This window comes from Lissotriton vulgaris, chromosome 1_1, assembly GCF_964263255.1.
Source record: "Lissotriton vulgaris chromosome 1_1, aLisVul1.2, whole genome shotgun sequence".
Classification (NCBI taxonomy): Eukaryota; Metazoa; Chordata; class Amphibia; order Caudata; family Salamandridae; genus Lissotriton; species Lissotriton vulgaris.
Genome location: NC_141685.1, coordinates 1,105,839,772 through 1,105,865,125, shown reverse-complemented (window position 1 = coordinate 1,105,865,125; position 25,354 = coordinate 1,105,839,772). Strand labels below are relative to the sequence as shown.

General features: G+C 46.8%; 1 protein-coding gene across 3 annotated transcripts in view; it reads right to left on the bottom strand.

Moving 5' to 3' along the window:
* The window catches only part of LOC147748685 (A.superbus venom factor 1-like), a 1,068,833-nt gene that overhangs the window by 739,084 nt on the left and 304,395 nt on the right, over positions 1 to 25,354 (bottom strand). For all 3 annotated transcript variants that reach the window (XM_086963563.1, XM_086963565.1, XM_086963569.1), the window contains exon 12: positions 23,039 to 23,251. In XM_086963563.1, the coding sequence (XP_086819689.1) occupies positions 23,039 to 23,251 (213 nt within the window). The remainder of the gene's footprint in view (positions 1 to 23,038; positions 23,252 to 25,354) is intronic.

The window sequence follows — 25,354 nt, the reverse complement described above, 5'->3', positions numbered from 1 at the left end:
ACAGTCAACCATGAGAAACTTCTTGACCACCTTGAACACAGGATAGGCCTAGGAGGTACCGTCATAAAATAGTTTAGTTCCTTCCTCCAGAAAAGCACCCAGAGATTCTTATTCAACAACAACCTATCTGCTCCTTCCCCGTTCTCTATCGGTGTCCCTGAAGGTTCTACTCTGTCCCCTACAATCTATAATCTCTGCCTTGAACCACTAGCTGAAATTCTTCGCCCGGCCAACATCTCCTTCCACATGTACGCCGATGACACTCAGATATACATCAAATGCTCTTCTCTTGAGGAGATTACCTATCTGAATGGTGCCCTGATTCTGACTGTTCAATGGCTTGCCAACAACCAGCTCAAATTGAATACCCAAAAAACGGAGTTCCTTCTCATCTCCCCCCCAAAAAAATCCAATGACATCCCTGACAGGATTAACTCAATCACAGCATTCAACCTTAGTGGATTTTGCCAAATCGCTTGGCATAACCTTGGACAGCAACCTGAATATGCGTGAACACATCAACTCGATGGCCAAAACCACCAGGTTCCATCTAAGCTACTTGAGAAAACTAAAACCCTTCCTTGATATTGCTGATCTAAAAACCGCAGTTCAAACGTTAGTTATGTCCAGAATTGAATACGGCTCCTCCACCCTATATGGCCTGCCAATGACTTCGACGGCCCACTAAAAGCTTGTCTCAAAGCAGCAGCTAGACTCTAATCTGGCTCAAAATAATTTCACCACATTTCACCACATCTGAAGGCCTTGAACTGGTTTCCTCTTGAAGGCAGAATCCAGCTCAAGTTGGCCTGCATCACTCACAAAGCCTTATACACGAACACCCCAAAGTATCTTGGCCAGAAAATTGTGTTATCTGTGCTAATGAGCAAATTCCTCCATTAACTCTCCTTTATTGCACATTCCCCTTCTCATGGCCTATGTTTCTGTGCATAATCTCCTGTGTTGCTTGGCCCTCTCCATGTATAAATTGTTCTCCTTGTTTTATTGCTGACATGTCTCTCGCTGACTTTGGTACTGTACTGTTCATTGTATATGGCTCTGACTTTTATCCTACTGTAGTCACTTCCCTAACCCCATCCTTGTATTTTGCCTATGCCTATACTGTACACAGTGTGTTTATCCCTGTAAAGCGCTCTGATACCCTAACGGGTCATGTTCGCGCTATATAAAACCTCAAATAAATAAATAAATACAATAAAAATCTATTTGGTCCTCAATCTGGTGACCCCATGAGATGGGTTCCCTATCGCCCCCAAACTAAAAACCTTGGAGTTTGGTTCGACTCTACTTTATCTTTCTCGGAACAAATCTCCACTCTTGCAGGTACCTATTTTGGGATCCTATAAATGATTAGGAAAATCCTAGGGCAAAAAAACGGTTGTCCAAGCCCTTGTAGCTTCTACACTGAACTATTGCAGCGTCCTTTATTTGGGGGTTTTCAGGAGGAGCTTACATATACTTCAGAGGGTGCAAAAGGTGGCAGAACATATGCTGCTGAACATCCCCAAATTTGCCCCCACAGGGCAAGGCCTGGAAACTCTTCACTGGCTCCCTATTGAGGAAAGGATATCCTTCAAAGCCCTGTGTTATGTACACAGAATATTACAGTGCAAAGGCCCAAGTTACCTTCGCCCGATGATTGGACCATACCACCCTATGCGCTGTCTGAGACCTGCTGGAACAGGACAGTTCAGTGTCCCCAAATTTAACAAAAAGCACTTTGGCAGTAACTCGTTTAGGTTCCTGGCAGCCAAACAGTGGAACTCACATACCTCACATCTCTGGATATTTACGAAAACTCTAAACCAACAGATATTGTCTGCCCTGTCTTCTTTTTAACTACCTCGGTCCTGTCGGAATGCAGCGGGGGACACTCCAAACTGGAGTAACCCAGGCGCTATACAAGCTGCCAACATAACATATACATTAGACTCAGGGCCCAGTTACAAGTACAGCATTCCTGGGACTGCCCAACCCGTGGATGGCAGTACAACTGCCGCCATCGTGTCGGGCCTTCCACCTGATTACAAAGGTGGCAGTGGGACCGCCCCAAGACCATCGCCACCGCCAGGATCCAGGAACTGGCGGCAGTGGGGAAAGTGCCTGCCTCACGCTGATAACAACCTGCTTTTCCACCAAGCCTTTCATGCCATAGACCCGGCCATGAACGTCTTGGGGAAAGGCATGTAAAAGAACCCCCAACAGAGCCCTGGCCTAATTTGAACATGCGGGTGTGTGTGCGGGCACATGATGTGCCCCCCCACAATTGCACGGTTGTGCATGCACTGTGTGGCTTGCTCAGCCTGGTGCATGCCACACCGTGCACGAAAGTGCTGTAGCAGCTGTCATGCCGCTGGTATGCTGTTTAGGCTCTCCTATGAGCCAAACTGACACAGGTGCCGCCGCATCGCCAGTCCTGGATTACTGTTTTAATTAGGCGAGCTGGAATGCCAATGGCTTGGCGGACTTCCTAGGACTGCAGCAGCAGCGGTCCTACTGGGAGACTGCCAAAGTCATACTCAGGCCCTTAATCATTACAAAATAAGTAACATAACACAATGTAACATACCAATCAAAACAGTGTATGAAAACCCCAAACTACACACTAGTGAAAATCACTATAATTGTACAATTGAATGTTAAGAAAACCCCACAAATAACACTATGACTGGTCTCTAGATCTCCCCACTAAACCCACCCCTCACCCAACCTTCAAAACCCTTAATTTCTTATTTAAAAGGACTTAACTGTTCCAACAAACAGCAGCACCTTACTGCAACCTGGATACTGGAAAATAGACTGAAAATAACATGAATAGACTACAGAAGAGAAGGTGGTCGTAAAACAAATGGTCGCTAAATTAAACTAAAAAAAAGACTATCTCCCTAAAGAAATGAATAGGAAAAAGTGTAAAACATTTTTACAAATGCTGAATAAACATATGAAATAATGTTACAAAAATATTAAACATGTATAACATGTCATAAAATGTAAAAATGTTAAACATTGTAAAGTGTAAGTAAAATAAAATAATTTAATAGATACTGAAAAAACGTATGTTAAGATGATGTTGAAAATATGTACATAAAACAATTTAACAAAGGTAAAAAATAATTTAAAAAAGCAAAACAAGTTGAAAATGTGCAACATCATTTAATTTCTTTTATGTAACAATAAAAATGTATTAAAAATGTTTCATTTATTTGTTTAAAGGCTTGCTTTGTTTGAAATATATATTTTTAGTAACGTAAAAATAAACATTAAATAAACTTTTAAAACATAATTTTATAATTGAGAAATGTGTCACATATCCTTATGCTATAAAATATATATAATTAGTAATAATACTTATTACAAACACTTAACTATTTTTTATTATATTTCTATACGCCCACAGTATTAATTAAATAACACAACTATTTCTACTACATACAAATACTATTTAAGCAAAGGAGTTCACACAAAAATTATAAAATTAAATAATCACACTTCCGTGTAAACCATTTTTAAGAAAGTGTTGGACTCTAAAGGGGTGACATTTCAAATTCCCACTCCAATCTATTCCAAGAGTGATATTTACTATTCCCACTCAAATCTATACCAAGTTGCGGAAGGTGTTAGACTCTACAAAGGTGACATTTGCTATTCCACTCCAATCTATACCAATTTGGGGAAGGAGTTGTACAATAGAAGGGTGACATTTTCTCATCCCACTCCAAATTCACCCAATTTGGAGAAAGTGTTGCCACTAAAGGGATGACATTTACTATTCCCACTCCAATCATTACCCATTTGGGAAAGACCCTGTTTGGCTGGCTTAGGACTTTGAGCGTTTTTGACACTGCCATTCAGCGCCAAAGGCCCGTGCTTGTCATATACAAACTGATGAATGGGGTATACATGATTGGCAGATTTGAGTTAGCTGTAGGTCTCTTGTCTAGGGGTAAGACATATACCCAGGGCATGTACCTTGAACACTCCTCCATAGGCTTACAGCAATGGATTGTGCCACAGGTTTGCCCTGGTGTGCGCATGTTACTATTACTTGGCTTGGCATTCAAACAAGGTTCTGCATGTCTTTTGCTATATTGGAGTCCTCCCTGGTGATAGGGCACGTTGTTGGGAAAAGATAGGGCATGTGCACATGTTGCAAGGGTCGTGAATGACACTGTATAGTGTGTTTGGTATGACTGGCCTGCTTCTCGCATTGGATTAGATTGGGGGAATGTAGGGAAAGGCTATTGAGTAGTATTTTTTTTTTAACTTTATTTTCCTTTTTATGTAACACATTAAAACGGAAATGCAGTTCGTGGTTCTCATTCTGGGCACAATACATCATAGTTCAATACAACTATCATTAATCTGTAGAGCAAAAAAAATGTAAGTAGTCATCTGATACAAGTAGTCTTAGGCATATGTCACAGTGTCATTTCGCGCTCCGATATTCTTACAGATATCCCACCTCAATTTCAGGTAGCCAGATAAGCCTCATCACAGTAAGCATTGAGGAATAAGCCTCCCATCACAAGCATCACTACTGAAGGATAAAGGTGGATAGCATTTTGGAAACAGTGAGAAGAAAAAAGGGCTAGCCCCCTGTCTCTCTAGTCCTGGGCAGCGTCCTGGGTTCTCTGCTCAGAATCGTCAGTCCTTGTACGTATTAGGTAATCCTGTAATGGCCCCCATATATCTCTAGGTCTAGAGGTCAGTGGCTGTGTTTCAGCGTATATCACATTCTGTTCTTGACAATATATAGCATCTTGTAACCATTCCTTAAACTTCGGGGCCCGGCCCCTTCCCCACCTGCAAGCCAATCGTCTCTTAGCCAAAAGTAGTGTAATGTCTATAAACTTTCTACAGTTTCTGGGTATGTTGGCCGTGTATCCCAGTAACATGATCAGTGGATCTTCGATAAAAGTGATTCCCAGCACGTCCTCTACAGCAGCATGTACCTGTGTCCAATATTCCCTCACCGCCGGGCATTCCCATGCTAGGTGCAGGAAGCCAGCCCCAGCGCTCCGGCATCTTTCGCACCTGTCATTATCAGACAATTGGAACCTATATTTATTGACAGGCGTATAGTATACCCGGTGTAGAAATTTATAATGAATAACTTTAAACCTGCAGCTGGCAGAGATACATCCTGTGAGGCCACAACAGTACATCCACTGTTCATCCGTGATGTCTGTACCCAGATCTTCGCTCCAGTGTACTTGAGACGATCCTTCTATTCCCTGCTTCTGTGTTCTAAGACTGTTGTATATGCCAGATACTAGATGCCTCCCATCTTCAGAGCTTAGCATACGATGTAACAGGCTTAAGCTATCAGGCTCCTTGGGAAAATCTACTAAGACCTCTCTCATGCCCTGCCTCAACCGCAAATAGTAGAATACCTCCAATGGTGTGGGATGTACCTCATTAAAGAAATGTTCTTTAGTACGAAACATTCCCCCGGTAAACAGGTCCCCCCCGGTAGCTATCTTCAACCGTTTACACAGGGCACAGAAACCAGCCTCCTGCAGCAGTACCAGTTTTGGGTGATATGTAAGGGGCAAACGTGGGGGTGTACAACAGTGTAGTTTGCAATATCTTTGCCATGCGACGCAAAGTATCTACCGTACATTTTAGCGTTGTGTGCGGTGTGTCTATTATGTTTACAGGTCCATCAATTATGCCATTTAGGGGAAGTGGATGCGCCAACCAGTCCTCTGCCACAACCTGTGGCATAAACGGCGTGGGTGCCATCCAGTGGTGTGCGTAGTGGGCCTGCGTGCTAATATAGTACACCGCAAAGTCTGGGATATCGAATCCCCCTTTCTCATATTGTTGTGCTATGACTGCCCATTTTAGTCTCGGTTGTCGCCCACCCCATACCAGTCATATAAATTCAGCACGTAGTGTTTTTTAAAAAAAGGCTCCTGGATAGGATGGGACATTCATATTAGATACAAAAAACGAGGTAGTACCACCATCTTGAGCAAGATTCTATCTGCTATTGACAAAGGGAGAGAAATCCATCTGGTGATACTGGAAGCCAACTTGGTAATTGCAGTTCCATAGTTTGACCGTAATGTTTCCTCTCTGTCTCTGGACACCTGAATACCCAAGTAGCGGAGATCAGAGTGGCACCAATGCAATGGGTAATCCATTTGGAACTCAGTGACTGCCGAGGTACGGGGGAAAAATTGCGATTTTGTCCAAAATATATATGCACGCCCGACATCCCACCAAAGACTATGAATTCTCACAACAATGGATTGAGATTATGCTGAGGATTCACAACATATAGCGTCACATCGTCAGCATATAGTGATATTGAGATTTGTCGCTGAAAGCACTTGAGAGCAGTATCTTTATGTAGTTGACACAGTCTACACACTAACGGCTCGACCGCTATGGCAAAGAGGAGTGGGGATAGGGGACATCCCTGCCTAGTGCCTCTCGTTATTGAAATTGATGTGAAGAGGTGATCTTTTATGAGTACTCTAGCAGTAGGTGTATTATACAGTAACTTCAACCAGGATAGATCTACCTCCGGGAATCCCATAGCCTGTAGGACAGTAAATAGATATTGCCATTTAACAGAATCAAATGCCTTGGAGGCATCCAAGGACACAGCAGCTACCGGAAAACAGGGTTCTACAGTTTGTATCAGGGAGAACAGAGTAAGCAGATTGTGGGTGGTGGCTCTTCCTGGCACAAAGCCTGATTGGTCAGGGAGTATGATCTTCGTCATTAACAGCGACAGGCGAGTTGCCAGCACCTTGGCCAATATTTTCGCGTCACAATTTATCAATGATAATGGGCGATATGAGTCACAAGCTTTGGGATCTTTATCAGGTTTTAAGAGGGAGGTGATTACAACCTCGCGCATCGACTGGGGAAGTACCCCTACTTCCAAAGACTCTTCAAAAACCTCCTGCAATACCGGAGCCATTATGTCAATATAGCACTTATAGAATTCTGCAGGTAAGCCATCCAGCCCTGGCGCTTTACATTTTTTAGAGACATTATCGTTTCTCTAATCTCATCGAGCTCTAACGGAGCACTCAAAAACGTCCTGTGCACGTCACTTAACCAGCACAAAGCTACATCTCCCAGGAATCCATTTAAATCTAAGTCACCATTGCTTTGCGAGGTGTATAGGTGAGTGTAATGCGATGTAAAGGCCCCCTGAATATTAGCAGTGTCTCGATATGCCTCTTCTGCCAGCACAGCTATTTCTAATATGTTACTTCCAAATCGTGGGTTTCGGGTAACTTCAGAGAGAGTTTTTCCCGGCCTCTCTCCTTCACCGTACGTATGTGCCACCCAATGCCGACCACGAAATTTAATTTCACGAGCAGCCTCCGCCTCATACTCGGACAATTAGGCCCTGAAGCTTTTGTGCACCTGCCCTGTATCACCATTCAACATTTCATGCTCTAGTCTCTTCATTTCCTGTTCTAATGTGCGCAATGTGCGCTGGATATCCCGCAACACCCTGAAGCTCTTGGATATGCAAATTCCTCGTACTGTGACCTTAAAGGACTCCCATACAACCTCTACACTGTCCACTGACCCCTTATTATGTGGGAAATACTCCCTAATCTCTTCCTCCAGTTCCGCCTTAAATACTATGTCCAGAAGGGCAGTAGGCTGAAGAACCCATGTCTGCCTAGGTCTATTATAGCCCGGTAGTTGTAGTGTGGTGCGAACAGGACAGTGATCCGAATACGTTCTGGCTAAGTGTGTAGCACCTGTGAACCCATCCGCCAGTCCTCTGGATATCCAACAATAATCTATATGTAACCACGTACCTGTGTATGATGTAAAATGAGTTTCCTCTTTACGCCCAGGATGTAAGCTTCTCCAGCTATCTAATAAGCCTTCCTCCTCAACAAAGTTCCGGAGTACCTCCCTGGCCCCATTATTATAGTTAGCCATTCTGTCAGCCCTATCCAAAACAGGTACCAAAGCAACGTTGAAGTCACCCCCCCATATGATGTGTGAGGAGCCAATGTTCACTATTTTACCCCATAGTGTAGTGAAGAATTCAGGTGTATCCATGTTAGGAGCATAGCAGTTCGCAATGGTGACAGAGTCATTGCCTAATCTCCCCCTTATGATAACATACCTGCCCAGCGGGTCCAGAATCTGCCCAATGAGTGCAAATGTGACATTTTTTTAAATTAATATGACAGTCCCTCGAGCATTTGAATAATATGAGGAGAATAAACGTACTCCCGCCCATCTGCTGGCGAAGGTAGTATTGGAGTGAGGATGTATATGCGTTTCCTGTAAAAGCGCTATCTGCACTTGATGCCTATCAAGGTACGCCAGTATCTGCCTGCACTTCCTCGCATCTTTCAGCCCCCTAATATTCCAGGATAACACCGTTAAAATCAGGTAATTCTCACCTACAGCCAGGTATCATCACCAAATCTATATTACAATTCTGCAAATCAGTAATGTGCCATCCCAGTCTCCATAAAGCATGTTGTGTCTGTATTCCTGCTTGTATAACAACAAACGGTGTATCATAAACTTCCCCATCCCCCCATCCCCCACCCACTGAGACATCCCAATCATGTCATACAGTCCACTTCCCGCCCACCGACCCTTCCCAAGAAACTTTCAGTTCACAACATAAAGGGGGTATTCCCATTGGGGTGTGTCTTCTCGATGGTGCACTCAATCCTCGCACCTGCATAGGGGACCTTCAAAGAGTCGTCGGCTCCCGGCAGATGATGAGGGTGCCCGGTTAAGGTTAGTTAGCACATTGCATCAACCCTTATGAGAATAAACAAACAGAGATAGCATGTATTGCTGCACAGCCCAGATAAATGAAGAAAAGTATACATTACATATGCCCAATTTCACAATATATTCGACATTGTGCAGTCATCTGTTATGTACACATGCAGGAGTGCTGTATGTAGTGCCTTCCTGTGGTTTACTATTCCACATCCGAGAGAGGCGCTTCTTCCCCATCTTCTCGCTCTTCAGGCACAGTCTGTCTTCGACTGAGTGTCTTCAGGAATTTTTCCACGGACTGCGGCATAGTATGTATGACTTGCTTGCCCTGATGAGTCACTCTAAGCCTCGCCGGATATAGTAGTGCATAATCTACTTGTTCTTGACACAGACATTGTTTCACAGTGTTGAACTTTTTCCTCACCTCCTGTACCCATACTGTAAAATCTGGGAAGATGGTGAATGTGACGCCATCATATGTAAGTTGTCTTTTTTCCCTCGCCACTTTTAAGACCGCATCACGATCGCGGTAGTTGAGTAATCTTGCTATAATGGGTCTTGGAGTGGCTCCTGGTGGTGGGCGCGGGTCCAAAGACGTATGTGCTCTTTCAACAATAAACTGGGACGAGAGCACTCCCTCGTCTGTGATTGCAGTTAACAAATTTTTAACATAGTGTTCTATCCTCCCGGTGTTGGTACTCTCTGGCACACCTAGTATGCGCACATTGTTACACCTGCTGCAGGCTTCAATGTCCTCATTCTTGGCGTCTATGGGGCGCATGAGCTTGTCCATTTGTGTGACTGCGGTCTTTAGTTGCTCCGTGACATCTTCCGTGTCTGATATCCTCTGTTCCGCCTCCTTGAGCCGAGTGTCATGCGCATCAAGCTTACGGGCAATGTTATCCATACAGGTGGTGAGCGTGTCCACTTTATCAGCGATAGTTGCGAACCCCTGACGCATTTCAAGTAGGATGGTATGCAGTCAATTATCCGTCCCAGTATCCTGCTTAGCTGCATCTTCCAGTCTCCCATTTTCACTCTCCGTAGGCAGCTGCTTCTCACTTTTTTTCGCTTCGAAGGTAAGCCTTGGTTGCCTCGAATCCGGTCTGCCCATGATGCACCGCTGCGATCAGTTAGAAAGACACTACTCGCCTTTGCAATTAACAGGTATCCCTTCACACCGTCAATAGCGATCGATAGGCTTTAAAGTAGTGGTAATGTCTCACAGCCTTTGCAATGCTGGACGCGCCTCTCAGCAGTATCCACTTTCAGCCCAGTATGCACCACGTACAATATCCAGCAATGTCTCCAGTTCACAACCTATTATGCTAGCCCTTACCACTCATCCCGCATCCAGATAGCAGGTCTGTTTTTGTCTTGTACTGCAATCGCTTTGGCCTCCTACCAGCGTTGAGTTAGTAGGTGCGTTAGTCAGTTCGCCTCTGCAAGTACCTATCACTACCTAATATCAGCTATTTGTTAATTAGGAGGGCCAGCAGTCTCGATCCCCCTTTGAGCCATTCAGGAGTGATCCATGGCGTCCAATACTGCCAATGTTGTCAGCGAAGGTGCGCAGGTGGGGAGGTGAAGTTTTCTACCCCTGCAGAGGGGGCTCCTGTATTTCAGTACACACTACCAGGCTGTGTCTCCGCCATTAGAAGTCCCAACCTTTAGGGCCTTCTGCAGTTTCTCCCATATGGGCTCAAGGGATTAAAATATCAAGTTCCAGCCCTTCTTGGTCGAGTAGAGCAAACAGCAGTCGCCCTGCACCATTCACCAGCCCCGCACCGTTGCTAGAGCCTGTCTTCTCTCTCCGCCGTCTGTCAGCACAGCCCGGTGAACCACTCCACCACAACGGGGTTTCAGAAGCATAAACATCGGGGATATGCACCCCTACACACGTTGCTGCGCACAACCGCAATGCACCCCACCTCTGTAGTACCGAAATTGTCCTGTGCTCTTCCGCTCTCCAACAATCAGTGGTACAAAAGGGGGTGGTGATGGACGGAGCATCTGAATCAATCAAAGACTCACACCCAGTCAAAAGCTCTGGGTTTAATCCATCACCGTTCTTTTGCCCACTCGGCCACCCCAGTTCAGACATGGCTATATGCAAATCAGTCTGACCCTGTGCCTCATGGGATCAGTCCAGTCCGATCTGCCAAGCCATGTCTTCCCTGGACCGGAAACAAGCTTCCGAGGACCGGTTTCTGGCATTCCAGCCGTCTTCAGCCCGGCTTGATTGAATCCAGTGGCAAAGTGAGCAAGGGACTCACGTCTGAGCATACCCTGCCACACTTATGGCGGCCAAAAGCGGTACAAAAGGGGGTGGTGATGGACGGAGCCAACAATCAGGGCCAGCCATATCATTCGCCTCCGCCGCGCCCTCAGGAGATGCGATCGGTAAGTGGGCGCGATGAGTTGTATGCTTGTCTTGCAGTCAATTATTGGGGCAGACAGTCTAGTAATGACGGGCTTGCATCATGACAGCCGCCATTTTGTCTGTATCTCTGAGGCGTCTTTGAAGAGATAAGAAAGACTCACTGTTTTCCGCTACTCAGTATCTTCAGCGTGCCGCCCCGCTTGGTTGGTAGGTGGGAGTACCTCCGCTCTTTCCGCCGCTGTCTGCGACCCTCCCGGGCCGATTACGATGTTGTGTGCAATCACGCGGCCCTTTCTCCACACCCCGGCCTCGGGGTTCACGCTACCGCTACTACCGATTGCAGGCTCCACACCTCCATACTGTTTCAGCCGGAGCCGCCTCAATTGCAGCCAGATAACTCCGTCCTGTCGCAGACCAGTGTTTTCAAGCCTACCTCAAAACTTCCCCATATGTCACCAACCTCAGGCTGCTATTTAGTCAGTATTGGGTTATTGCAATTGCAGGATAATTGGAAAATAAAGCACCGGGCTGCTGGAGCCTCACGTCGCCGCGGCCATTCCACTCATGCGCCACCTAGCGCCCCCAAAGGCTATTGAGTAGTATTTCCTTTACGCAGAATAGTATCAGTATAGGGTTTGATATCGACGAGTTTGTAATGGTGAATCCTCTCCTGTAGTGCGAGTGGATCAAAATTACGTATGTGGAATTGTCACTTTGGGAAAGTGGCCATTTCGATGCTTGTGACTGTGTGCTTGGTGGCCTTTCACCAATTCACATCTGGGTGCTGGACTGTGCATTCCTGATAGAAGGCATTAAACTAGGGGCTCAAGGGAAATTGCGGACCTCTGACTCTGAGAGGCTTTTCTGGGATGGTTACATAGGGTAAAATTGACACCTACATTCCAAGTTGCACGGTTTTGCCCCAATAAATATAGTGATCAAACATCCTGGGGTAGAATGACATACAGGACAATATTTAGAGAGGGCTTGTGCATTCCAAAGGTGGCCTTTTCAACATATTGTATCTTCAAAGGCTATTGTGGGTATAACTACTGGGGCTCTGGCCTCCGAAAGTAGAGACACTTTTGGATTTGGAACCAGACTATGCTGGTTTGATGCTGGGACTTCGACAAGAGGAATCATTAGGGCAGGGGGACTGCAACTAGATCATCTGCAGACTTGTGGTGACCTGGAGCCTGTCGTGCTCCAGGAAGGGGACTTTCCATTGGTGAATTTTGATAGACGTTGCTGGCCTGTAGTTATGTGCCTACTGTTGTGGGCCGGGTTCCTAAGTACTCTCCAAGGGCAGGTTGGCTGGCCTCCTATCCATGACATCTCAGGGACACAAAGGATCTCACTGTTTCTGAGAGACTCTAAAAAGCACACAATGTGTGGCGGAAATGAGTGGCAGTGATAGTTGGTTGGGACAAGGTTTGTCCTGTTGTACACCATCATTACACTGTTCAGTGGAGTGTTTTCATAAATATCAGCAGCACACTTGAGGTGTCGCGATGTGAGCACAGGTTATCGTACTCAGCCTATCTAGGACGGTGGATTCTGACTGGCTTTGATGCATCCCACCCAGCCAGAAACTGCTGGGTCTAACATATAATGTAAACTAAAATGTGCATAACAAGACACTAGGCAAAACCACAAACCTATATATTCATATTTAAACATTATCATATAAAATAATATTTTATCACTATTAATAATTAGTATATTGTTTTAAACTTTTACTACCATTCCTAAGCTTTGAACCATATAAAAAAATAAAAATAATTATTCAAAATGATAAAGAATGAAATAAAAATATATAAAACCACATTTTAAAATAAAAATGTAAAAAAAATTACTGTGACATTATGATTGTCTATATGAATTGGTTTAAAAAAAATGTAATGATGAATATTTTTTCCACAAAAAATATAAAATGCATTTTTACAAAAATAATGTATTTACTTTATTAACTTTCATTTTTATATATTTTGAAATCGTTTTCTTTTAAATATTTATTTCAATATTCACAATAAAATATTTTTAAGTTATTATAATGTATATATTTTAATTAATTATAAATTAATATATATATATATTTTTTTAAATTTATTTTTATTGCAGAATTAGAAACCATTGCATACAATAGCTCAACCAGCACACTCATGGTGTCCCCCCGCATCAATCGGAGGAGCTTAAGTCATACACAGCCATTCAGTCCGCATCCCGGAGGCCGGACGGCACAGTGTCCCAGTTGTTAGCAAGACATCATGGTGAGCGTCCCTGAGGGACAATGGTCGAAATCGCTTTATGTATCTGCATTTTACCCCCCCAACCCCTAACCCGTCCCCAACACCAGCCATCATAGTCTAACATACCGGTGCCATGGCGATACCGCAATCCCATCCCCCAGTCCCTGCAAGGGCCTTATCGCGTCCGTTCCATGCGCCCCTGCCTCTGCTCCGCTATCTACCCACGCTCCACAGACCCATTAGACAGTCCCAGGTCCGGAATTGCCCCCGTACCCGTTCTGGATCCCGGCTCCCAACGCACCCCTCAACAGCCCTAGAACAACCCCTGAACCCTCCCCCCCAGCAACCGCTAATGCTGCGTGCCATGTTCCTGACTCTTGCATGGGTCCCGCTACAGATCCGCTTATACCTCCGTACTCGTAAGCCTTGCAGTGTCCTCTTGTCCTATCCATTCAGTCCTCATCGTCCACCAAGGAGTCACGCAAAGCCTGTACTATCAATTCCCATGCACGCGCTGATTCCTGGCTCTTTTCGTTGTCAAGCTTGATCGCCTGCCTCATACGGAGCACACTCTCGCATTCAGACCACCTCAGCAAGTCATTCGTCCACCTCCTCACAGACGGTCCCTCCCTAGACTTCCAGTGCCAGGTAATCTCTCTCTGCGTCAGTATCAGCCCTAGGTCAATAAATTTACTTGTCACCTTAGTGTTTTTTGTGTGTGGGAACCAGAGCAACAAGCACGCCGCCATATCAAACTCCACCTCCCTGTCAGTCACTGCATTGAGGAGTTCCCCCACCTCCGCCCAGTAAGCCTCTAGTTTCGGGCAGCCCCAGAACAGGTGGTCCATATCGGCCTCCAACGCCAAGCACCTCGGACACTGTGCCTCCTGTACCTGGAAGTACCGTTTGATCTTCTTCGGAGTCAAGTAGGCCCTATGTAACACAAAAAAATGCACCTGCTGGAAGCGCGCATTCCTCGTGCCCTTCCACGTGCGCTTAAGGATATGGCCCCACACCGTGTCCGGAATGGGCCTGCCTATGCTCACCTCCAATTTCGCCTTCAGACCCAGGAGCGGTTCCAGCCCCTCATGCAACATCCTATTATGGAGGCATGTCACCGCTTTAAAGGTGCCGGCGGCCATCACTACATACTGGCAAGCCATAGTCGTTTCCGGTTCGATGAGCCCCCCTCTCCAATGCTTTTGAATGGCTGCCACAACGGCCGCATGCAAGAGGAAGCTCCCCTCCGGCAGCCCAAACTGTTCCTGTAGCGCCCTGAAGGGCACCAAGGTCCCATCAATATACAGGTCCTCTACCACTTGCAGTCCCAACTCCTCCCACTCTAATAATGGGGACCAGTCGCCCCCATGCGGCAGCGCCGTCAGCATGCCTATCGGTATCTCCGGGGCATATGGTCGGGTCGCCTTCGCCCTCCTCAGACTCCTCTGCCAGCATAACCTGAGCGTCCGCTCCTCCATAGTGAGGCCTCGCAACTCCAGTTTCTGCTGCATAATGATATAGGCCAGGACATGGCGTTGTATCCCCTGCTCTCGGTCGCACTCCGGCCCCCTGAACACCCTAGCCACATGCTGCATAAGAACCTGAAGCTGCGCTGCCAAATAATACAGCTCAAAGTCAGGGACGGCCATCCCCCCTTCAAGCTTGGGGCGAAGCAACGTGTTCAGTGCCACTCTACGGCGGCCGCGCCCCCAAAGGAAGTCGATAATCATCGTCCGCAGGTCCCTAACGATCCTCTGAGGAATCCAAATGGGCAGCGTTCGAAAATAGTACAAGAGCCGTGGAAGCGCCACCATCTTCAGCAGAGCAATCCTACCTAACACCGTCAGGGGGAGGGATGCCCAGAAAGACATACAAAGTCTCAGCCCCCGTACGCACCGTCCAACATTGCCCTCTAATAGTTCTGCGGCCTCGTGGTAGATACGGACTCCCAAATAAGTAAAGCAAGATGGCTCCCAGACCACCCCTACCTCATGGGCGGGGCAGGGCGCGTCCGCTCTGAGCGGAAAGACACAAGTCTTCGCCCAGTTACCCCTGAGGCCCGACAACCGGCCAAACTCAGACAGCATTTCCATCGCCCCTTCCAGAGCCCGTTCCGTGTCCTCCATATACAGTAGCAGATCGTCCGCATACAGTGATATGTAGTGCAGCTGCCCTCCTCTTGCAATCCCTGTATACATGTCTCCCAACCTGGCACGCACCGCCAAGGGTTCCATCGCCAGTGCGAACAGAAGAGGGGAAAGGGAGCACCCCTGTCTCGTCCCCCTACCAACTGGATAAGCCGCAGACACCAGGTTGCCCAGACGTACTTGCGCCGTTACCTAGGAATACAGCAACTTCGTCCATCTGCGAAACCCTTCACCAATACCGAATCTCACTAGTACTTCATCCAGATAGATCCATTCCAAACTATCAAAAGCTTTCTCAATGTCTACAGATAACACCGCCTGGGTATCGTCCGCATCCACTGCACCATCCAGTATCCCAACCAGGCGACGAACATTTAACGCCATGCTCCTCGTGGGGATAAACCCCGCTTGGTCCCTGTGCACCAGGCCGGTCATATGTGGGGCCAACCTGGTGGCCAAGATCCGACTTAATATCTTGTAGTCCACCATCAGCATGGACAATGGCCTGTAAGACCTCACATCAGTCGCTTCCCTACCGGGTTTTAGCAACGGCACTATCAGTGCTTCCCTCATTGAACCGGGCAGACCCCCTAACCTGTGAGCCTCCGTATATACCACCAGTAGTCTGGGTGCCAAACTATCAACGTACTTCTGGTAGAATTCTATCGGTAGGCCATCCACCCCGGGCGTTTTATTCCTCGCCATATGCTTAATGGCCGCCCTGATCTCGGCCAGCGTGATAGGACCACCTTTTGCATCATCATCGTCAAGTACCGGAAGCTGCATTGACTCCAGATATGCCGCGATTTCGCGCGCCTCCACTCCTAACTGACTCTCGTACAACTCCTCATAGTAGGCCCGAAAGCACTCCAGCACCGCCGTTTGGGAATATACCGTCTCCCCTAATACATTTTTGATGCTCAAGACCGGGCAGCCTCTGAGTTCAGGATTAGCAAGCCTAGCCAGGAGCGTACCCACCTTATCCCTTTCAGCATGCACTCTAATGGCGTATTGTCTGTAGTCATAGCTCTGTAACTGTTCCGTTTCGGTGGCCACCTCCTCCTTGGCCTCCAGTAACCGGGCCTGCAAGTCCGGTTGGTCTGGCCTACGCCGCTCCAGTTCCCTCAGTTTCTCCTCCGCACTGGCAAGTGCATTCAACACCGACAATCGAGCATTCGAAAACCTACCCAAGCATACTCCTCTCACCACCACTTTCATCGCGTCCCATTCAGTGGACCTACACGTAGCTGTACCCTCATTCTCATTAAAATACTGATCAATGCCCCGTTGGACTGCGTCACTGAACACCGAGTCCTCCAGGGTGTCGGGCCGGAGCCACCATGTTGGAATCGCGGAACGCGCCCGCTGCCATTGGACATGCACCAGCAAAGGATTGTGATCCGAGATGGTTCTGGCCAGATACTCCGTGTGGGAGACCAATGGGGCCAGGGACCCGCTGCACCGTACCGAGTCAATTCTAACATGTAGAGCATGGAGTGCTGAGAAAAAGGAGTAGTCCCTACCGTCCCTGTGTTGTTCCCGCCACACATCCAACAGTCCCCATCTTTCTTGCCAATCCTTCCTATGCATGGTTAGCTTACGCACCGGGGAATCAACGAGGGGAGGGTGAGATCTGTCTAAGGCCACATCCGTGATCGAATTGAAGTCCCCCCCCCAGTATCACAGGACCCGCTAGGAAAGAAGCCAAGGATCCGGATAAACCATCAAAGAAGCGGGCCTGATCAACATTCGGAGCATATACACAGCTGAGAACCACATCCCGACCATACAACCTCCCCTCTACCGCCACATATCTGCCCTCAGCGTCCACCAATTGATTCAGCACCTGAAACGGTATCCCTGCTCTCACCCATATCAGTACCCCTCTAGCAAACGCTGAGTAAGTGGTGCCAAAGACCTGACCCCGCCATCTCTTCTGTAGTGCGGTGCATTACTGTTTCGTTAAATGAGTCTCCTGCAACATGGCAACCTGAACCCCCCGCCTCACCAAATAAGCATGCACTTTGTGGCGTTTGACCATAGTTCGCAGTCCTCGGACATTCCACGTTAGGCATTTCAAGTTAGGTAACGTCCCCATACCAGCATAGAGCGATCCAGTTCAAGTGCAGCCAGTTAATACCCACAACATAGCAGTTGCCCCCCCGAAACAAACTATAGAAAAAGAAACTCCCCAAACCCCACTCCCCAGGACGGAGCCCACAAACCCGGTGTCAGCCCCGATCCAAACCTTTAACCAAACACACATCCGACTAACCTGTGGTCGCCACCACAGAAGGCCTTAAGGGCCCTGGGGGGGTGAGTTATCGCCGACCCCCGGCAAGCGGAGCCCGCGCCCCGCACCTTCCATCCCGCAGTGCCGATGCGGCACCCTACCTGGCGACCCATCTAGTTCCAACAGGATGCCACCCTACCAAAAACAGTGTCCAAGTCCCATTGAAGAGTCAGCCATGAAAAATCTCATCAGACGTCTGGGGGCTGACCACCGGCCCCTTCAAGCTCTCCGCTTCCGAAAGTTCCTCTCCTGTCCTGCCACCGTCTGCGCCAGAGTCCGTCGCCACCAGTTCACTCTCCGGCTGCGATCTCGTGATGGCCGCCGTCGCTGCAAGCGCCTCTCTTTTATCTGCAGCCATTTGGGCCTCCCGTTTCTCTCGCTGAAGCCTAGTGCGGGAGCGAATCCTTTGAGACTTCCGGACCTGAGGCGGTTTAGGCTTATCTCGCCGACTTTTGTTATTCCTGTCCGTGCCAGCTCGATATGATTCCAACCACATCCATGCTTGATCCAGAGTTTGAAAAAAGTGCGTGGTCCCATCCAGGATTATCCGCAGCTTGGCCGGGAAGAGCAAGGAGTACTGGATGCCCTCCTCCCTCAGCTCCTTTTTCACTGCCAGAAAGGATGCCCTATTCTTCTGGACCGCCTGAGTGTAGTCCGGGAAGATCGTGACTCTGCTGTTCTCCATCTCATATGGGCCCGAGGCCCGAGATTTCTGGATTAGGAGGTCCCGGTCCTTATAATGAAGGAGCTTCACCACCATCGGTCTGGGGGGGCGGCCAAGAGCTGGTGGGCGAGCCGGCACCCTGTGTGCCCGCTCCAATGTACAGAAGGAAGTGAGTCCCTCCGGTGCCACCACAGTCCGGAACCATTCCTCCATGTAGGCCACCACATCCTCCCCTTCAATTCGTTCCGGCAGGCCTACGACCCGCACGTTGCTCCGTCTGTTGCGGCTTTCGGCATCCTCCGCTCGCCCGAGGCCCGAGATTTCTGGATTAGGAGGTCCCGGTCCTTATAATGAAGGAGCTTCACCACCATCGGTCTGGGGGGGCGGCCAAGAGCTGGTGGGCGAGCCGGCACCCTGTGTGCCCGCTCCAATGTACAGAAGGAAGTGAGTCCCTCCGGTGCCACCACAGTCCGGAACCATTCCTCCATGTAGGCCACCACATCCTCCCCTTCAATTCGTTCCGGCAGGCCTACGACCCGCACGTTGCTCCGTCTGTTGCGGCTTTCGGCATCCTCCGCTCGTCGCTCCAGCATGTCCAGCCGGGTCAGGATGTCCGTTATCTTATGTTCCGCGGTCACCACCACCGGTTTCAGGTCCAATAAGAGCTGCTCATGGTCCTTTACCTTATCCGCCAACTTGGCATGATCCGCTCTCAGGAGCCCCAGCCCCGTAGCGACCTGCGCAATGTCCTGCTGCAATGCCTCCTTGGTCGAGGTGATGGCATCCAGTATAGCATCCAGGCGCCGATGCAGTCTCTGCTCTTGGTCCATCATCGGCGGGGAGGCCTCGCCAACCTGGGATAGTGCGGCCGAGTCCTCCCGGCCCTGCTCCGTGATGGTCGCTCCACCCGCAGCCGCCATCTTAGGTGTCTCCGTCGCCACTACACGGGCATACCCGGACCTCGGCAAATCCCGATAACCTCCGCCCAGGGGGACGTGCGCATCAGCAATGATCGTGACAGAGTGCCTCCGCAATGTCCGCAACTCTAAGGATCAGAAGGTCCAGCGCCGTCCACCCCACTGTCGCCAGATCCGGGGGGAGGGGGAGGGGGAGAAGAAGTAGAGACGAGTGCTCGCCCCCAGTACCCCGATCCAATGTTGGTCACCAAACTCCCCGCTCCTCAGGTCCGCACCTACAGTTCCTACTACTCCGATCTCGCATAGGCGGGCCACCCCGCCAGCCGATGCCAATTCCACTCAGTTTCGGTTTCAGAGGCCATCGACCCGTGCCATCGCCATTTTCTTCACACTCTGGGCAACACCTCGGCCGTCATCTTAGTAGGTCTCCTCGGGGCCAGCAAACCCCAAAGTGCTCTCCGCCGCTCTCCCGTGGTTCTCCAACTCTCCGTAGGCCAGTTACACCGACCAGGGGTCGCTCCGCGTGCAGTTTTCAGGAGAAATAGCGGGACCCTGCGCGGAGCTGCAAGCTCACGCCGCCATCCCGATCGGCGACCAAGCCACGCCCCTCGTTATAAATTAATATTGATAAAAATATTAATGTTACAAAATACATTGCAACACTTTACAATATTAATTTGCATATCATTAAATAATTTACATTAAATGCACACTAAAAATCCAATTTAAAAAATCTCCTCACCCTTATCCCCTAAAAACCCAATAGCCTGCTGATGAAAAATTATAAATCCATTATTTTTACACATTAATACAATTAAAAACACAATTTTCATAATTAATAAATTATCTAACTAAAAGCACAAGTAACAAGGTTCATACACATAGAACCAAACATACCAAAATGAAGTACATGCAAAATGACACTTACCACAATATTGCATACAACAATATTTTTTCTTTGATATTAAGAACAGCACTGAAAACTATATTGTTACCTTTGATATTCCTGTCGACGATATATTTTTTTTGTATCACCATATTTTTTATTCAATTTTTTGTCCTGACACCTTTGGGATAGACAAATAGCCGGTGAAAAACATCAAGTAAAGAACGTTTTTCTAAGTTAGTGTTTTGGACCTTCAGGAGGCTGAAAGCTGATCCTCAACTGAAGAGTGGTGATTCTGAAGAAGACAGAATGGATAGTCCTCACCTCTATTCTAGGCCAGCAGTTTTGTCCCAGCGCTTTCTCACCTAAAAATATCAATTGCAAGGAGGAAGCAGTGGGCTTAGCCTGATGTTAGATCTTTACAATGCACAACGTTGGAGATGGTTTACAGTCTAGCGCTGAATACATAATATCTTTACACTTTGCACTTTTCATGGTCAGCTCAGCTTTCAGGCGGGTGTGATAATATCCTTTAATAGAACAATTCTCAAAAGAAGACTAGGAAAGCTATGGCCTTGAAGCATGCATATAAAGAGTTGTATATAAAAATATCCCTGTATGATATGTAGACCAGCAGCAAGGCAGAACTAAAAAATTCAAACCAAGATAAAGTATTTTGTATGGGATCCTTAAATGAGGTATATAATATGTAGAATCTGCTCATGTTCAAAATATTTTATAGTACACAATGTAAAAATGGCCAGTATTTTTCATTCAGGAAAGGGGCAATTCTAGATATCACAGCAAATATGCTGTTCCCAGTGCAATTGCAAAATCCCACCTACTCTGGAAACAGCATAATGATGAAAATCGGGCTGGCTGCTTTAAGCCACCATTCACATTTCCCTGTAACAGCAACAGCAACAGCTCTCCTGACTTTCAAAGGGTGGCAGAGATCCCCTTGTAGGTAGCTACAGTGAATGAGTACATCTACCTGCAGGGAGATATTTGGAGGGGTCTCTAGACCCTCTTTCATTCATTACAGGAGGCTCTGGAGAGGAGCTCAATGAATGAGCACCACTTTTAAGTGGTGTAGTCAGTGCACCTCCTGAAGGCCTCTTTACCACTGTGCCCACATCTATTATATGGTGTGGGTATAGAGCAAAGAATTCCTTCATTTGAATGGGGTCATTCCCCCTTGACATTGCACTATTCAGGATGTATGACGTTACAATGCATGCTTTTACCACGCATGCCGTTACAACGCAGTTTTTACAACGCATACCATTACAACGCATAGCGCTTTGGGGTGCTGGATAGTGAATAGTTTCATTTACTATTCTGACTCCAGTCCCTGTGGATAGTAGGGAAGGTGTTGGATAGTAAATTAAATCTTTTCCCTATCCTAGAGCGCCCCCCAGCGCAATGCGTTGTAATGGTTTGCGTTGTAATGGTTGTGTCGTAATGGTAGTGCATTGTAAAAGTTTTGTTGTAAAGGCTGTTCACCCACTATTCACATTTAGTTTTAATACGATCTGTGTTACAGAAGGGGTTATGCAAGAATCGTTGGCCCCTTCTTTTAATACCAAAGTGCCCCGGGTTGCAAAGAACAGACACAAATGCCTCTTTTGCCCCTGGGGTACTTTCATAATATGAACTATAGGCTCTCCGCTAGCCCAGAAGACACAGACCCTGGATAGCTAAAGCCCACTACCCTGTTGTTGCCTAAAGGAATAAACCCTAAGCCTCTCCCTTTATTCAGCAGCCCAAACACCAGCTTGATAAACACTAACACTTTCTCAGGACCATGAGTCTTGTTTGGATGAACCCCTAGAATTATACATCAGCCCTGACATTGATTCATGTTTAATGAACCTCGATATATTTTTCTTGCTCTGCAAGAGCTATTCTAGTGACCCCTAAGACCATTCCTTTCCCTATCTCCATAAGTCCTATTTGGATGAATCTCAGGATCGTCCCGTTTCAAAGTTGCCTGGGTCCTGGGAAGGACATAGCCAGGACTCTCTCCTTGTAGATGTTGTGCCTGACTGTTTGACCTACACAACTAACCTTTCAACTGACCATCTAGTAACCCAACATTGACTGGTAAAATGTCGACGCACAACAATATCGACTGTAAAATATCATAGTACGGACATGTGCAAAAAAGTGAGGGATAGCGTGTGTGCCTTAATGACAAGAAATAGGGTCTCTATCAACACTAAATAAGGCAGACAGAGCATCTGCTGCTTTTTGACAAGTGTCCCACATCTGTCAAAGTCTAAATAAGACCCTAAATATTGATTTCCTTAGAAAGATACTGTGCAATATAATTTATTGCAGTCCATATTGCTGGTGATCGATATTGGTGTAGTCAGCATTTTGAATTACAGCCCGGCTAGTTACATATGTCCTAGCATCCTTTCCCAGTTCCAGACTTCCCAGTTTTGATGAACCCCAGAACCCTCATCTAGCGCAGCTACTCAAGTCTTACTCTTATTTGATGAACCTTATGACACTTGCTCAGCCTCACGAGCCCTATTTGTCTATCCTCTACTCCCCTTTCCAGTTCCATTGGTTCTAGCTAGATGAATCTTAGAATCCTTCCCTTGTACAAATTTTCCTAGTCTTGAATGAATTAATCCACAAGACCTTTGCCTCAGCCAGGGACTGGAGACTGAACCATGGGATCATCTCTCTGCACCTAGTACTGCATTGCTGATTGTTGTAAGGTGTCCTTACCAAGTAAGTGAAGGATTTAATCTGGTCTGCTATGGTAGAGTCACTGTTCTTCAGATTGAAGTCCACATTCATGTTGCCACCCTTTTTTAAATCTGAAGATTTGACTCCGATCTGGAGGTAGTTCTTGGAGTTTCCTTGCGTCTTATAAGCAATTGCCATCATTGTGGCCCGGGCTTGATGATGATCAAGGTATTTAGAATGGTTTGTGACAACCTGAAAAATGAAAAGTATCACAGTTAGAACATTGTCTGAAGAAAAATTAGCTTCAAATGTTTGATTTAAAGTTCCAGACTGTGCAACATTACTCTAATGCGATGGTGCTATGAGTCTGGCCTGTGATTCCTCTATGTCTGTTATCAGCTCATTACGGGGTCTCTTAACTCTACATTGTGATTCAATGTTCTTTCCCTCAGCAACCCAATATCTGCTCTGTAGTTTCTTCCTCGGCACTCAGTTGCTTTCCTCACTGATACTTTGCCCATTAATATCTGCTTTTATCTCAGTTCCACAGCTTCTCAGAACCCTCAGATGACTGTTGTATAACTTACAATGTCCATAAGCTAGAAGAGTCTCATCCTTCTCTGGGAGGGTAGTGTGTTTGTGTTACTATCCTTGTAGGGCGTTGGATGTGATAACACACTCACGCTGTGGGGACTTCAACACAAGTCCCCACAAGACAATCTCTTCCAAATTACAAATGATAGAAAATGACTTTACAAACATCTGAGCCAACTTTCACAGCTTTTTATAAATTGACCTTGTGGGTACCTGTGTTTCATGATGTGTTTTTATGTTTTTTGCTCAACTCTCTACTCCTGTAAACATGAGGCGGTACAGCAGACTTATAATCAACAAGGAATTTAAACACGCTTTAATCTAGCAGCAAATAGCATACTGGATTCAAATGAAAGCTTTTTTTTCAGATTCAAGTAGATTTTTTGCTCTATTTTTTTTATACAAATTATATTTAACTGAAAATATTGACTTTATACTTTTCTTTGATATTATTATTCTTAGCAACCTTAATTGCAATACCTGAAACAACTTATTGATATATTCACTATTTCAAATGAGGAAGGATTTCCATTTTCTAGTTATATCATTGACTCCAGTTATATCAAATAACTCACATAGCTTCCTATGAGTTTTGCAGCTGAAAAGTAGATCTTGCTGCCTTCATTTATGTTGAATTTGGTGACTTTGTAAAATAACTGATTTGTTTACATGCTTGTATGCATCCTAGAATGTATTTTCTATGATGATATAATTACATGATGGATGTGTGAGTCAGCGTGTATAGCACAGAAAGTGGAGAGAAAGGGGAGGAGGAGGAACATGGTGGCCACGCACTAGTCAGCTGCGGTAGTCTGAGGGGAAGGGAAGTGTGCAGCACCAGGAAGTGTGCATTCTGCTCCCAGCTCACATCTCGCGCTACATGCGATGATGTGGTGATGTGATGATGAAGAAAAAAGGACCGTCCTACCTGTCCGGTGTGTTGTGTACCAGCCTTATTTCTGGAACAGGGTCCCCCGTTAATGTTGAAAACACTGCAGAACCGCCTGGGTCATTTTTGCTTTCCCCCAATGCTGGGAGAGTCTCTCTGGGGAACAACAGTACTGCAATGCTCGATGGGAGCTTGCCGCGCAGGACCTCCAATGGGATAAAGCAGAGGGGAGGAGTCAGCACAAGTAAAGAAGGGCAGGCTTGACAGGCGACCCATGGAGCTGAGGAGGTCTGGGAGAAGAATGAGGTGTGCTTCCCCACTGTAATCGCCCTCTGTTTGCTGGGAGAATAAGAAAAGGAAAGGCCTGAGGAGAGGGGAAGAATTGCAGCAGGAATAACAGCGACGTCAGTACCAGCACTAGTCTCATAGGTCTTTGGATCAGAGTAGGTACAGACCTGGAGAAAAATCAAGGTACGTGCTTCATGCTCATACGGACCCCTTCGTGGTAGTTGCTGAAAATATCGCTACACCTCACTGTAGTATTGTAGAGAAGGCTCTAGCAGGCCCGAAATCGAAATCAAAACATGGAAAATCTCCTAAACAGGCTAATAAGTCAACAGCTGCTATAGAAAGGAGAATTCCTGCCAGTCAGATTGGAGTGACCCCATCCCTTAATTCTAATTTTAGAGTGATGGCTGCAACAGCCAAAAATTAAAACCAACAAGGAGCGGATACAAACAATATGGACGCAATTAATATAGTTGCAGAGCTGGGCAAGAATGGAGGCACTCAGTTAACTACCCAGATCCTCATTAGAAATAGGTTTGAGGTGCTAGCCTCTTTAAATAGCCAAGAGTAGGTGGTTGAAGTTC